The 17,064-nt window shown below is 34.3% G+C and overlaps 1 protein-coding gene across 1 annotated transcript in view; it reads left to right on the top strand.

Annotated features, from left to right (window-relative positions):
* Positions 1–17,064, top strand: part of LOC110460002 (short stature homeobox protein 2-like) — a 39,792-nt gene that overhangs the window by 12,411 nt on the left and 10,317 nt on the right. Inside the window, exon 2 of the mRNA XM_021512687.1 lies at positions 1,688–1,878. Coding sequence (XP_021368362.1) covers positions 1,688–1,878 — 191 coding nt within the window. The remainder of the gene's footprint in view (positions 1–1,687; positions 1,879–17,064) is intronic.

Raw genomic sequence — 17,064 nt, 5'->3', positions numbered from 1 at the left:
CACGAAACAGCAAACGTCTCTAACGACAAAGTGCTTCCAATATCTGCTCAGGTCACAGCCAGGATTATCTTACTACATTGTACTGTATATATGTTTCTGGGGAGGTGTAAAGTAGCTTGCGCAAGACTTGTACAACCAAGACGGTCTTCCATCTTAGATACATTGCAATACGAGCTGTGTGTTGGCTTAGCAATGTAACACATTTAGCAGACGACATTTTTACTCTGGTGAAAGTGTACTCTAGTATCGGTATATAGCGAGGTGACGCCGACACGAATTAACAAACACCCTATTATGTGTGGTCGCTTGTAAATCCGCGCACCCATCCTTCTGATTAGCTCGCTACATTCTCCTCTAGCCATCAGCGCCGTACCCTGTAATATTAATTAGACGAGGTTATCATTACAGACTAAGCTTCATCACGAGAGTCGAGGTTTCCGTCAAATCAATCCCTGATGATAGCCTTTTGTATAACCATGGATCACGGTTCAGCTGGCCTTTAAGACTAAAATCACAAGGAATCTTGTAAGAGGAGTCAAAATTGATATCCATCTCCAAGAAATAATATTAATTGAAGTGAATCCTTTTTTTATTTCTATCGCTTTATCAGTCGATTGCAAAAAGCCTCTGAATTGTAAGGTTGAATTTAGCTTTGTACGGTTGGCATCTGATTGGCTCTGTTGAGATGATTTCCTGCCTCGGTTCCTGTGGAGCTGCGCCTATGTTAGGCCTTGTTCTTTACATATAGCGGATAATTGCTACAGATTGGCCTTATTTTATGTCATTACCGTTAATTACGGTGGGATTGCAGTACAGGCTGTTGAGATGTTCCTCGCTATTATAGAAGCACTACTGGTAAACTACTGCCACTTATACAATTTGATAGGGCATTTTGTAAAGGGTTGGCTTGTTCCAGTCTTCTCAACTTACATCTTATGATCCTACAGTGTCACTGATGTCTGCCTCCGAACCAAACAGTTCGAGCCCTACAGAACATCAATACTCGCGTCTGTTTCCCATGATCAATAGACTATATAGCAATGCAAAAGACCTAAACACAATGCATTTCTACGTGGTACCTGGATAGTTAACATTTGATTGACCATATATAGTCATTTATAGAATAAAATAATAAATATGTAAGATCTACTTCTGGCGGACTCTATCATACAATTAAAATATAATTTATTGCAATTTATTAAACATTGAAAATAGTTAAAAAGCAAATATTCGTGTATGTAACATTTACGAATTTACATCTGTTATGGATCATTGGCGTAATATTATTTTGTGAAGGTCAATCACAAGACTGATCACAAAACAAATCAATGTACAGTTTGTTTTTATGGAAGGAAGTGAAGCGTAAATTTATCAAGCGTTTACCATTTTAAAATTAGTGATTCAAAGTAACAGTCATGAGATATATCATCACATATTACATATGAAAAACACAAAACTATTTTTTCCAAAATAGAAAACTGCACAGTTGGGCAGATATAGATGCCGAAGGTATCGACTTTTTTAAAGAAATTTACATTGGTGGTTATTGTCAACATGTATTTCAAGTAGAGGTAATAGCGGTAAGTTAAATGACAAGGTGTTAAATACAGGTGACAATTTGTGACGTTATGAGTATGACATCTATACTTCAGAGGGAACTATACAACTCTATGTGGTCTAATTACAGAGACTATAGGGGATAGGACTGAGATTAGTGAGGATGGCCAGCCTAAACTGAAACAACGCCGAAGTAGAACCAACTTCACCTTGGAACAACTGAACGAGCTGGAAAGACTGTTCGACGAAACACACTACCCTGACGCCTTTATGCGGGAGGAACTCAGTCAGCGCCTAGGCCTGTCAGAGGCCAGAGTGCAGGTATTCCAACATTTTTAGGTTGTTTCTTAAGTCTTTCTCCCTTTTTAAGTTCTCAGATAGACCTTCCATTCTCTTACCCTGGACGGGGGTGTATCCGCACTTTTACCGGTGTGAGATTTCCTTGTCTCACTCTAGGGTTGAGACGGGGGGATTCCCCTATTCATAACAATGGTATGACGTCACTTCAACAATACAATGACGTCACGTCAACAATCCATCAACTTCACGTCAACCCTAAATTTAGCATGTAACGTTATCATAACATTGTGAATATGATACGCAATAGGAGAACATGGTAAGACCCCTTGCTGGTGAGATAGGGGAATCTCAACCCTCGGGGAAAGATTCTTAAGTTGCCAAACACTCGTCAAAGCCTCGTGTTTGGCAACTTAAGAATCTCCCCCCTCGGGTGAGATGTTCTATTAATCTTCCCCTTCTCCAAAAAGATACTGTCCACAACAATAAAACGTAGGTTAGTCGGACGCGATTTGACACTCTTGTATCTGTCCTTTTCCACAGGGGTCCAACTACAGCTAGGATATTGATAATAGTTTCAATAAATTTTAGATTATTTGTTTTATTAATGATACTTTCATAATGAGTGAACTTTTAATTTAAGTTTTTATAGTTTTCGATTAGAAATGATAAACTTTAAATCTAAGTACAAAATGTGATAAGAAATTAAGATATCTCAACAAAAACGTTGCTTAAATTCCAGATTGTTCAAGCAATACAAATGTGCCACAAACCTACCCGAGAACAACATCTGGTCCAAGGATTATATGCAAATGGACATTCAGTGTATCTAATTTTGTCAGCGCCACATCCGAAAATCTCATGTTACGTACAAATTTATATAGTAATCATAGGCTATAGTACTCAATTTAGAATAATATTCAAGAGAAATTTTAAATTACCGTTACATCGTGTGTTGGACTACGTGATAGAAGTATCTCCTGCGTTAAACGAACTTATGTACGTTCCTCAAGTGATATAGGTTCCTCGTGCGTTACACCACGTGATATACGTTCCTCGTGCGTTGCACCACGTGATATACGTTCCTCGTGCGTTAAACCATGAACTATACGTTCCTCGTGCGTTAAACCATGTGATATACGTTCCTCGTGTGTTAAACCAAGTGATATACGTTCCTCGTGCGTAAGACCACGTGGTATACGTTCATCGTGCGTTAAACCATGTGATATACGTTTCTCGTGCGTTAAACCATGTGATATACGTTCCTCGTGCGTTAAACTGCGTTTTAACGTATTTCCTGATATTCATGTACGTATATGTACCGTGTGCGTTAGCCGACGTGAGCCACGTAATTCGTGCGGAATTGTAATCAATTTTTCACATTTCTAGTCCCAGTAAATAATATTTTATATCAGTATTCTACGACAACAGTGCAAATATTAAGCAAATATATAACCGTTAACATGATATATAATATCATTAGATATTATAATATCAAAACAAGACACAGACACCACTATCTACATTTAAAATGTTTAAACATGTATTATTAGAAAATTTAAAAGTATTTACAAAAACAAACTCAGTAAGAGATACAAAATCTATACGTATACTAATTTCAGAACTACAAATTATTGCAAGGTATATTACTAGCACATAGACATATTAAAGCCTGATTTTTTATTTTTTTATTTTTTTGGTGGGTGATGGGGGAGGGGGGGGGAGGGGGGGGGTCGGAAAGGAAACTGTTTTTGTTTAATAGATTTTACCCTGACTATTATCAACACATACTCTAGAACTACATTTTTTATAACGCTAACATGGCACTTTAATTCGCTGAATTGGATGATGTTATACCATACGAAGCATTTCATATACTATTTTTTACCATATAATAACGTTTGTGCGAAGTCTGTTCATCATCGTGACTCTAAACGGAAATCAGACACTGGATTATAATACAATTTTAATTAGAATAAAGTACGGACAAGAATATCCGGAAGTTTATTTTTTTTATATCAAAATGTGAATTTATACTTATTTGTTAATATATATGAAAGACGAATACTGATAATTGTGATAGAATATTTTGAACAGTATGTACATTATTTAAAGGCGATTATTGACGCCCATGTACATTGTATGTATATATATATATATGTTTATGTCATAAAATTTTGAAAATATAATAAAAAAAAAACAAAAAAAAACATGAAATCTATATTGGGGTGGTAGATATAATTACATGTACCCTTTTTTTAAAAAAAACCCACATCATTGATTTATTACTTAACAAGTGTTTTACTGGTAACTAACTGATTTATAACCGATTCAACTGCTCATTCAACCAGCTTCACACACCATCCTTCTTCTGATTAAAAGTCGTGTCTACCTCTCATTATGTCTCATCATGCTCCTAACTTTGATGGAGGTCATCCTAGTTCCGTCATAGAGACAGGTACATGTATCACCTCCCTGCTACAAGGTAAGGTGAGGTCTATTTTATCACATACACAAACTGACCGGTATTTAATAAGCGAATCGTAGCCGAATCGATTCATTGATGTAAGCGTCATTTCGTACATTTATAACAACTAGGTTACCATATGGTTATAGAGTGGACTTCTAGTCTCGTTCAACCAGACGCTTGATCACTTGTAATTCAAAAGTCTGGTCAAACACAGTACTTAAAATTACCATCACCAGAGGGCAGTGTTTTTACTTTCGTTTCTGGACGTTATGTCAACGCCGTTTAAACATATAAAAAAATAATGAAATTAATGAAAATAAATACCTGTACATACATTCCTGAAGTATCTGTTTATTCATTATTATCGAGAAAAATGTAAAAAAAAAAAAAATGGGTCTAATCTCCAGAATAATGCCATATATTTCCACTGACTAAATCATAACTGAGCACAAAGCCAACAAGGCTGACAGAAATTGGAAAAAAGCATGCAAAGTAAGTGAGATTTTACCTGTGCACCATTCAAAGCACTACAGGTTCTCACTCAGGAAATGAAAATACATGAAACCATTTTGAGATTTGAAGCATTTTCCTACAACTTTCTCGATACTAATGAAAACAGGAATACTTCAAGAATGCATGTAGAGGTAAAAAAAAATCATAATATAAAATATACAATTTTGCGCCACTCAAATTCAGACTCCAATAGTTGTAAGGGGTGTGTCTACCTTTGACCAATGAAATCATTTACCAGAATTCTGGTAAGCCTCGTTATGATTTCACAAAACAATAGCACTGGGTTTGACCAGACTCTTTTGTTCGGCGTAGCTTGTGCAGAAAACAAGAGTCTGGTTGTTGGTGCACAAACGTTTTAACGGTCTTTTGTATAATGCAGTACAATCGTCCTAGCCAGTGAGACGTCACAAATAAACATTCTACTGGTTGTGATATATGACCATGTGAACAATATTTGTTTCTGTATTACTGAACAATGATACAAATGTATTCGTTATTTCATTGACTAAATAAATCAGATTTCTTTATTAGATATCAATATCAATCAAATACTCGGAAAAAAAATCCAAAAGAACAATACCAAAATCATCTTATTACAATCCATAAAATAATGTTCTCTGTTGAATACGAATACCCGCATGACTGAAGTAAGACTAGATTAACTTTATAAAGATTAGATTTATTATTTTACCTCCATATAGAAGTCTAGCATACAGTATTTCAAAGTTTCTAAAACCCACTGATTGTTTAACACCATGATTGCCCTTTTATAAAATTTGATTTTTCAGAAGTTGATAACCTTTTGCTATTTCTTAGTGAGATGTATAGCGAATTCTCGTCTTCCCGTATTAGGTTGAATAGCGGTTTGTGAGATACACGAAGACATACCGTGTCTATTTATTATGTAATCATAATTGTTTCTGATATTATATCGACTTTGTATTAATTCGTAAAGGCACAAGGTCATTAATCTAGGGCAGAAAACATTTATTATGCACTCTAAAAAATTAATATTGATTTGTGTTTTCATTGAAATTTCTTATATAAAATCAAGTTTTGCTTACTAGTTTCTCTGAATAATGCTCGCCGGCTTGCAAATAGACTGACCCCGTCTCTTAAATCTTTCATATCTTTTACATTTGGTGTCTGACCCTAAGTTTCCAACGAGAGGAGCTAAGCTAGCTTAACAATGCAGATGTACTACTTTTTTTTACACAAAACAATAACAAAAAACAAGTAAACAGAAAAGTAAGGGCCTGGTGGCAAGTTTAGCTTGAAACTGAAGGAAGATCTGCGTGTATATTTATTTTTTGTTTTTATCTTTTTTTTTATCAGTTCTTATAAATCAAATAATAAAGTTACGTAAATAAATCTGATGCAAAACATGTATGTTTATAGATTATCAACAAAACGGTAGGAACAAACCGTTTATAATGAAAATAGCAATTAACCAAGAACTGAAGATCCGCAAAAAAAGGAGCAAAAAGTGGATTTTCGAATACAAGTTTTAAAATTTGTTTCATAAAAGTTGTAAAAAAAAAGTTTATATATCGAATCTTCATAATGTTTACCTATATGAACATAGCGATACTATAATAGCAATGCATGTTGTCATAAGATATGCTAGACTGGCTACCAGCCTCTAAGTTTTTATGAAGAATTTCTGGCTGATTTTTTTATTTTATTTTTTATTTAGAAAATGACAACAAAAAAAGATAATATCTCTTTTAAATGAGAAATTATTTCAAGGATATATATCCTCAAGTCACGTTCCCCCAGACCGTACTGTATCCAGGATAATAGATATCGGAAAAAATCTTCCGGTATATTGAGTTGCCTTTTTTATCGATGAGAATGAGACAGATTAGCTGTGTACATATTTACAAACTGATTTGTTTCCCTGTCCCAGCGGTCACGTTCATTGGCAGATGGTCATCGCTATGGTAACACCCGATAATTTGCCTCTTCCAGTAGGTGGCGCCTCGGATATGCGCATAGAGGTGTACTGGTGTGTATGTGTGGGGTTGACTGGCCGTACAAAGGGGCATGATCTTGTCAACCTTCCGCCATTGTCGGTTGTCACTCATTCTAATTGATTCTTTAAGATTAATTTAGAAGTAAAATCGGTGAACGAGTAGGTCCGTTTTCTTGTCATCGGCAATAAGAGCAACATATCAAAATGAAGAGAAATTCAATAATTTGCGAGCAATGTTTGCATTTGAATTATCTAACACGTGACCCGCACGCGTCATGAGCCTGGCAACAATCTGCGCAAAGACGGGCCTAACGACAGAGTTCCCGATCCAAGCTCCTTTGGGATCCTGACTAATTGGATAACAGCGTCTCAGCTATTTCTTGGATTATATACTGGCCACGATGCTTATATAATTGGCACTTTGAGGGCACATTAAAAGCCGAGTTTAATTTGATTAATTCGGTAGCCATTTGACGTGTGTTAGTTAATATTAGCCGCTAATATTGGGGAGGAAGGTGGATGGATGGGATCTGGTCCCCTGGCGCATCAGCGCTCCATGTCAAGGCACGCACTCGCCAGGCGCTCAGACATCTATCAGCCACGCTCCTTGGCCGACGTGACCATCAAACTCGACACGGCTAGGTCGGCGATTCTGACTATTATATATATGTCAGTAATTCGGCCACTACAGGGTTGACATTTGAAGATAGCGTCGGTGGAAAGTAAGACTAACGAACTAGTGTACCTTTAAATGTCATAGGACATAACCAATTACAGGCAATGCTTGAGGCCGAGTATGTCTTGTATATAAATTATTTCTTGTGTTTCTCTCTCTAAATTCCCTAGACACCGAAGATGTCCATTGCGAAAAGTAGATTAGTTCGAATAGACGGTTGTAGTTCAATAATGACAGCAAAAGTACTAATATATTCATTAGATTTTACGTAATAGTGGTGAGTACGGAGTTATTTCCCTTGCCAGATCTTACTGATTTGATAACCATGTTTCTACGATGGCGCTCATTGACGATTTACAATAATATTTATAGCATAAACTTAAATGGTCAGACTAACGAAGTTCTCATGTATTTCATTTTATTTTTATTTTACCCATACAAATATGTTGGGTTTTTTTTTTTGTAAATATAAACGGACAATACTTGTACCGTCACTGGAAGTCTCATCTGGATATCGGTTTCTGATTTGCTACATACATGATTGAACTATCCTTACAATGGTATGACACGATTAATATCAATCCGATCTATAATTATGATAATAAAGGCATCACATTTGAAACAATGTAATAATTTTCATGAACATGAACTCATTTTTACGGAAAGGTTTCACTTTGGTTAGACAAAAGGTGTTGTTCATTAGATATTAACTAACTTTCAGGCACACGTATCTTGGATTTCTCGGACTGTATAAAACAATTTGATATAATAAATTATCATATGAATACCGTGTTATGCAGTGTCATAAAGCCATCACATAAATTATGTTTATGTTACGTGTGTAATATAACTCAGGAAATGACGTCCTGATCCAAAAGGAACAATCAAGGTGATGTCACGTCATTATAAAGTGGACGCTATTTTCATCGTTTAAGAGGCAGCCAAGTGCAAAGTATTCGTTTAAGGTCAGAGTTATACAGTTTACTTTGTATTATATGATAAAAAGAATCAGTCATTCGTTTCTCTTCATATCCAGAGGCTCGCAAACATGAAAAATCCAAAATGTGCATCATAAATCTTATATGAAGGGAATCGTATGACAGATCTTACTGGGACAACCTGGCAAATGTAAGTGATTAAAATGCAGCTTTTTGAAAAAAAAAAAAAAAACTTCAAGAAATTCAGGAGAAAAAGTTTACAAGAATGGAAATAAGAGCTATTAATGTTGATGAATGTTTAGAAGTTTCTGGTCAATGACTTTGAAGTTACCCTTGCTTAAACAGCTACATTTGTAAACTACTTTATTCGTTGGAGCGGTATATTGTTTCGATTTTTTAGGCAGTCTTAAAAAGATGACGTATTTATATAATTTCACATTGAACGGTCTTTTAATTTTGCCAAAAGGACACATTGTAACTGTTAAAAATGTAACTACTCATTAAAAACTGGGTTTTTTCCCGACACGACAATACTTTTGATGAATAATTGATAAACAACGATGACGACCATTATTGACAGAATGTAACTTTATTAATTACTCTATTGTTTCCTTGTCGTAAACAATCACGGTTATCAACAAAGTTATCAGTATATACGGTCAAGATTGCATGACAGTTGATCAGATGATCTTTTAATTTTTCATCAGCTTTATTTTAATTCGTGCTATTCTATCAATACAACAATATGCATTGCATGTTGAAACAGTATTGATCAGTACGTATTATAGTAAATCTTATCAAGATTTATCCAAAATTGTAATCAGAACTGCTCTTTTGACTGGAACTCGTTGAGTTAAAACGGAACTCGTTGCCCGATTGCAACTTTCGGACCGAAGTAAATCGGCCGAGGTTTCCGAGTGTCGTTTAGTGTCATTCGGAACACCTTGAATGATTCTGTCATCGATGGAAGGAACTGACTCAGGGCGAGGTGTTCCGAATGGTTGAGTGCTAATTTACGAACTAAACAGAGGAGGAGTTCCAGTCGTCTAAGTGCCATTCTACGCCATGGTAACGTGACGTCATTTTTCTGTCCTCGACAATGCTGGTTAATTCTATCCTTCATAAAATCAAGATGTTACATGTAGTAACAAAATCATATAGCTATGAACAATGAAATGGAATCGGATTTCTATGGCTGCCTCTCCTTATTACTAATGATACTTTAGGAGAGAAAAATATGAGTCTCTCTTTTTAGACATTAATCCAAGGATACTTGATTACAATGTATAATGAGTTTGTCTGTAAAGTGTTATGTTATCGCAACAGGTAGTTGTCTTGATGAATCAGTTAGTTCCTATTTCCTATGAATTAAGTGATTTATAGTTCATATTTCCAAAGAATTAAACGATTCATAGTTCAAATTTCCGCCTGTTATACTTTCCTAGCTGTGACGTCAATACAGCTATGATAGATTACATTTGTCTAGAATAGACCTACTTGGTTTTGCAGAATTAAAGTTATCAAATGTGCAGATAAGTAGCATGTATTAGCAAGCTAACTTGCGAAAGTATTAGGGTTGGCATGTCTTTAGACTGGCCCCCGCCTCTAGAATATTGAATTGTTAAGAAAAAAATATAACTCTAATAATTTTGATTACTTGGATGTCTGATCCTAAGTTCTAAACTAGGGGGAGATAAACTAGTAGTAGAATGTAGTCAGAAATTCTTCATAAAAATTTTGGGGCTGGTAGCCAGTCTAGCATATCTTATGACAACATGCATTGCTATTATAGTATCGCTATGTTCATATAGGTAAACATTATGAAGATTCGATATATAAACTTTATTTTACAACTTTTATGAAACAAATTTTAAAACTTATACTTATCACACTTGTTGGCCCGCATAGAAGCGTGCAAGAGGATGCAAAAGTAGGAGGAAACTAGACTGTGACCCAAAACATGTAGACATCAGATCGGGGACTCGAGCCCCGGCCGTCTAGGTGAAATGCGAGTACGTTTTCCACTGTGCCATCCGAAAGCCTGGATGAAGATTACAATACTCGAATCTCAGTTAACTGTATGACAGATGATTATAATTATGTTGTTCTTCCAGTGACGTCTAACGTAGTAAATATGGAGAAAACAATCCTGTTCTTTAAGATAATGTACTATTTGTTAAGAATCTGTTCTTCAGATTGTAAAATCAAAGAATTAAGAGGCATCATTTTTGAAATATATAGGTTAATTAAGAGCGTCATTCGTACAAAAGTAATCTTAACCACATCTTTTATGTGTTTTGACCTACAAAATTCATATGAAAACAATTTAAGCAATGTCTATAAAAAAGCAGTGAATAATTTAAGCCAAAATGTTCTTTGCCTGTGTATTGAGTATAGTACAGGGGATTGAAGATGTCGGAGAAAAACTATAGTCACCATGAAAGTTAATTACAGTAAATACATTTAATTGTTTTTCTAAGCTATCACACAAAGGGGACATGATTAAAATGTAATACAGAGCGCTTTGCTTAATTGCCTACATAGTGTACACTTATATTAGGCTGCTCCTCACTGTAAAACTCCCCACACGCCACCCATACAGAACAAGCCTCCTGGTGGTGACGAACGCAAAGGCTCAGCTAAAATCCGGTAGCAGCCATTCGAACGTGTGAACAACAAGCATATTCACAGGGAAAGGCGATAAAGAAAGCGCAATAATTACACAGCAAAGATGTTTATTAGATTAAATGTAATTGAGGAAATTTATCTTTTCTAGACACCATCACCCGATCAAGCTCTCAGAATAGTTCGTCAGCTAACGATTTCTTGGAGTGTTCAGCGAGTAGAATTAAAATCAAATTATCTCTCAAGTCTAGCAGTGTTTAAGATAATCTACAGTGAGACAACGAGTAAGGGAACTTGCAGAACGTAACATTTTGTGGACGATCAATTGCACCGTCGGGCCTTATTATGTCAATGTATTTTACTTTATTTAATTATCACCCACAGGTGGAGGGCGTTACAGAATTTAAAAGAAATTTGAAATGCCAGATTGCTTATATAACACTCACTTTATGTCGTCTCGAGACGTATATTTGACAATATTCACGAACCGTATTATGGTTCTGTGTCGCTCGTTTTTTAATTGGTCATTAACCAGATCATCAGGGTGGTGAGAACACTTAATTGGTTACTTAAGTTTCATCAAGTAGATCTCTTTACGTTCTTAGCAGGGTTCGATTTGTTGCTCCTTGTCTGTGGGGATACGTTTATTGATATTAGGACGGTATATATGTTTTGGTATCATTTTCTCCTCGTTAAAGTGAACAATGTGTCGTTAATATAGAACCAAATGACACAGTTAGGATGGTAACTCTGTATTCTGTCCAAGCAAATATTAGCATTGTTTAGATGGCATGCTAATGTCACCGTGTCACACAAATTATCTGCATGTAATTACTTGTAGTACGTGGATAAATGTCAGCGAACAGGAAAATATCTAAACCTTGTTTGTTTTTGTTGTTTTTGTTTGTTTTGTTGTTGTTGGGTGGTTGGTAGGATGGCAATGACTGATGTTCAGACTTACACTGGTTATTTGTGCTGGTGTGGTTTGATTTGTTGTTGTTGGGTGGTTGGTAGGATGGCAATGACTGATGTTCAGACTTACACTTGTTATTTGTGCTGGTTTGGTTTGATTTAACTTTGTTTAACGTCCTATCAACAGCTAAGGTCATTCAAGGAAGTGCCTCCATGTGTGTAGTGTATGCGTGCTTGCATGTGTGTATACAGGAGCTAGGGTATTGGTGTGCTTGCCTCCTTGTTATAGCGGGGATCTGATGCCGACTTTAAAGTGCCATCTTATTGAAATACCATGCCGAAGGCACCTAACACAGCATTCCGCCCGGTCACATTATACTGAAAACGGATGTACAAGTTGTTGCTGAACGTTAAGCGGAAAATAACAACTACCATTTCTAAGGAGTCTGGTATGTCCCGGCCTGGGCACAGAACCCATTGCCTTCATCACCTGGGCGAACGCTCAACATTAAGGCCAAAAGTGAGGTGTTGTCAAGAAAGGCGCTAGGAAATAAAAGGTAATTAGAAGTAGAAAGAAAGATAGTGATGCCAAATATTGCAATAGATGCAGCAGATTTATTTTGGTCGCTTTTGTGTCCACAAAAAGAGGAAACCAAAGCAAATCCCCAAATCTACAGGGAGTTCACACATTAGTCGCCTCCTACGATACATGCAGTGTGGATGTAACCGCAGAAGTATTCTTTTCCTGATCCTCCATCTACAGGGGTGTATATGCTGAACGTTTCCCGTCCATTGTTTCACTCATATAACATGTACCAAATATTGAAATCATATTCTATATAAAATATATATACAGTGTACTAGACGTTTTTACTTGTTGGCGTTGACAACTCATATATATAATTTCATTGCCTTTTTTTATATTACAATTATATCGTACAATTTCCTCAAAGCTCCAGGGGTTACATGTCATAGAAACGATAACAGCAAATAGTCATCTAGGTACCTTATAATTTTAAATATGTACGTGTACATACATGTGTAGTCGAGCTACCTTGGGTCACCAAGAATGGAATTGTGCATTAAGCCATAAAATGGGATGTATGAACTAAGTCATGACAACACTGCTAACCTTAGATCATTGTTACGAGGGGCTTTGACCACCCAAAGATAACAAGAGTGGCATTTGCAATCTTTTAACTCTGCTAAAAAATCAAGTTTTAAACAGATGTTCGTTACAGACAAAATTGGTAGATTAAGAGAATTAGTATTTAAAACAACTAAAGTTTGAGAATATTGATAAAAAAAACCCACAGTAATTGATATTTTGTAGTTTAAGACAGGTAGAAGTCATATACACTTGACATTTTGGAGCAGATGTTCTCAAAAGCGTGTTTAGTTATGTTTACTTTTACGAGAGAAACTTTATATTGTATCAAGAAAGCCTTACCCTTACATGTATACTGTGTAAAATAGTTTTAGGGTGAAGTCGGGCTCGTGATCATCCGACTTCCCCTGGGAAACCTATGACAAACCAGTAATCGTCACAAGGACTGGGAAATTCTCATGAAAAATGGCCAAAACTAGAGGAAGAATAGTAATCCTCAATTTTTCCGGAAAGGAAGGGTTTGACTATTGTTTTCAAGAAAACGTATTTCTGAAAACCATCCACGCAGATGGAAGTGAAATGTCTTAACAACACGGGGTGACATCAATTAGTTCTCACGTGGAATCGAGAAAGCCCCTTTTCAAATTAAACATTTTACCTCTGTTTTTATTTAAACACAGCTCGTTTGGTTAATAGTATTCCCAAAATAAATGATAGTTATCAATTGTCATTTCCAGGCAGCCTGTTTCATTCACCTCCGGTTTGAATCCCAACGAGATTTGGTAGACTTAATAACACTGTTAAATGTTACAATTTACTACCACATCTGTGAAAAATGGCGTTTCCTTAATCACACCCTAACCTTTCCTTTTAAAAAGATACGATGTGCTGAAACAGACATTCTGATATTTGTGATACGAACAGTACAAAGCCTCAATTGTGACTTTCATTAGCGTTTAACATATCATCAATTCTGGGTATCCATACTCCCGACGTCCTCAGTGACTATCACGTCTTTTTACCACCCACTAACATAACGAAAATTAACATTCCTACCAAGAGTCTGGGATAGCAATGTCTTTTTACCACCCATTAACATAACGAAAATTAACATTTCTACCATGAGTCTGGTATAGCAATGTCTTTTTACCACCCATTAACATAACGAAAATTAACATTTCTACCATGAGTCTGGTATAGCAATGTCTTTTTACCACCAACTAACATAACGAAAATTAACATTTCTACCATGAGTCTGGTATAGCAATGTCTTTTTACCACCAACTAACATAACGAAAATTAACATTCCTACCAAGAGTCTGGGATAGCAATGTCTTTTTACCACCCACTAACCTAACGAAAATTAACATTTCTACCAAGAGTCTGGTATAGCAATGTCTTTTTCCCACCCACTAACATAACGAAAATTAACATCCCTACCAAGAGTCTGGTATAGCAATGTCTTTTTAACACCCACTAACATAACGAAAATTAACATTCCTACCAAGAGTCTGATATACCAATGTCTTTTTACCACCCACTAACATAACGAAAATTAGCATTTCTACCAAGAGTCTGGTATAGCAATGTCTTTTTCCCACCCACTAACATAACGAAAATTAACATCCCTACCAAGAGTCTGGTATAGCAATGTCTTTTTACAACCCACTAACATAACGAAAATTAACATTTCTACCATGAGTCTGGTATAGCAATGTCTTTTTACCACCAACTAACATAACGAAAATTAACATTTCTACCAAGAGTCTGGTATAGCAATGTCTTTTTACCACCCATTAACATAACGAAAATTAACATTTCTACCAAGAGTCTTGTATAGCAATGTCTTTTTACCACCCACTAACATAACGAAAATTAACATTTCTACCAAGAACATGCAGCATAAGATAAGTACAGCAATACTGTACCTATTTATATTAAATTAGAATTTGACAAATATGTTGCTGACAATATAATTAACGTATTTATGACGTAAAGGTCAAGGAAACCGTATTATATGATTGTTATATATATGATGGTTATATATGATTGTTATATGTATGACTGTTATATGTATGATTGTTACATGTATGATTGTTATATGTATGATTGTTATATGTATTATTGTTATATGTATTACTGTTATATGTATGATTGTTATATGTATTACTGTTATATGTATGATTGTTATATGTATTACTGTTATATGTGTGATTGTTATATGTATGATTGTTATATGTTTGACTGTTATATGTATGATTGTTATATGTATGACTGTTATATGTGTGATTGTTATATGTATGATTGATATATGTATGACTGTTATATGTGTGATTGTTATATGTATGATTGTTATATGTATGATTGTTATATGTATGACTGTTATATGTATGATTGTTATATGTATGACTGTTATATGTATGATTGTTATATGTATGATTGTTATATGTTTGACCATTATATGTATGATTGTTATATGTATGATTGTTATATGTATGACTGTTATATATATGACTGTTATATGTATGATTGTTATGTGTATGATTGTTATATGTATGACTGTTATATGTATGATTGTTATATATATGATTGTTATATGTATGATTGTTATATATATGACTGTTATATGAATGACCATTATATGTATGATTATTATATATATGACTGTTATATATATGATTGTTATATGTATGCCTGTTATATGTATGATTGTTATATGTATGTTTGTTATATGTATGATTGGTATATATATGACTGTTATATGTATGATTGGTATGTGTATGATTGTTATATGTATGACTGTTATGTATATGACTGTTATATGTATGATTGTTATATGTCTGACTGTTATATGTATGATTGTTATATGTATGATTGTTGTATGTATGATTGTTATATATATGACTGTTATATGTATGACCATTATGTGTATGATTATTATATATATGACTGTTATATATATGATTGTTATGTGTATGATTGTTATATGTATGACTGTTATATATATGACTGTTGTATGTATGATTGTTATATGTATGATTGTTGTATGTATGATTGTTATATATATGACTGTTATATGAATGACCATTATATGTATGATTATTATATATATGACTGTTATATATATGATTGTTATGTGTATGATTGTTATATGTATGACTGTTATATGCATGATTGTTATATGTATGATTGTTATATATATGACTGTTATATGTATGACCATTACATTTATGACTGTTATATGTATGGCTGTTATATGGATGATTGTTATATGTATGACTGTTATATGCATGATTGTTATATGTATGATTGTTATATGGATGATTGTTATATGTATGACTGTTATATATATGACTGTTGTATGTATGATTGTTATATGTATGATTGTTGTATGTATGATTGTTATATATATGACTGTTATATGAATGACCATTATATGTATGATTATTATATATATGACTGTTATATATATGATTGTTATGTGTATGATTGTTATATGTATGACTGTTATATATATGACTGTTGTATGTATGATTGTTATATGTATGATTGTTACATGTATGACTGTTATATATATGACTGTTATATGTATGATTGTTATATATATGACTGTTATATGTATGATTGTTATATGTATGATTGTTATATGTATGATTGTTATATATATGACTGTTATATGTATGACCATTATATGTATGATTATTATATATATGACTGTTATATATATGATTGTTATATGTATGACTGTTATATGTATGATTGTTATATGTATGTTTGTTATATGTATGATTGGTATATATATGATTGTTATATATATGACTGTTATATGTATGATTGTTATATGTATGAGTCATTGCCTGGTTAATCAATACATAAAAACGATATTAATTGTGTAGGATTAAACCCAAAGCAGTATCTTTAGAATCATATTATTTTGTTAAATTAAATGACTCTTACTTTGTACAAAGAGCTAAGTTAGAGGAAGATGTTTGA

Source organism: Mizuhopecten yessoensis, unplaced genomic scaffold, assembly GCF_002113885.1.
Source record: "Mizuhopecten yessoensis strain PY_sf001 unplaced genomic scaffold, ASM211388v2 scaffold10281, whole genome shotgun sequence".
NCBI lineage: Eukaryota > Metazoa > Mollusca > Bivalvia > Pectinida > Pectinidae > Mizuhopecten > Mizuhopecten yessoensis.
Note: the sequence above shows the minus strand (reverse complement) of the source record. Positions and strands in the feature narration are given on the sequence as shown.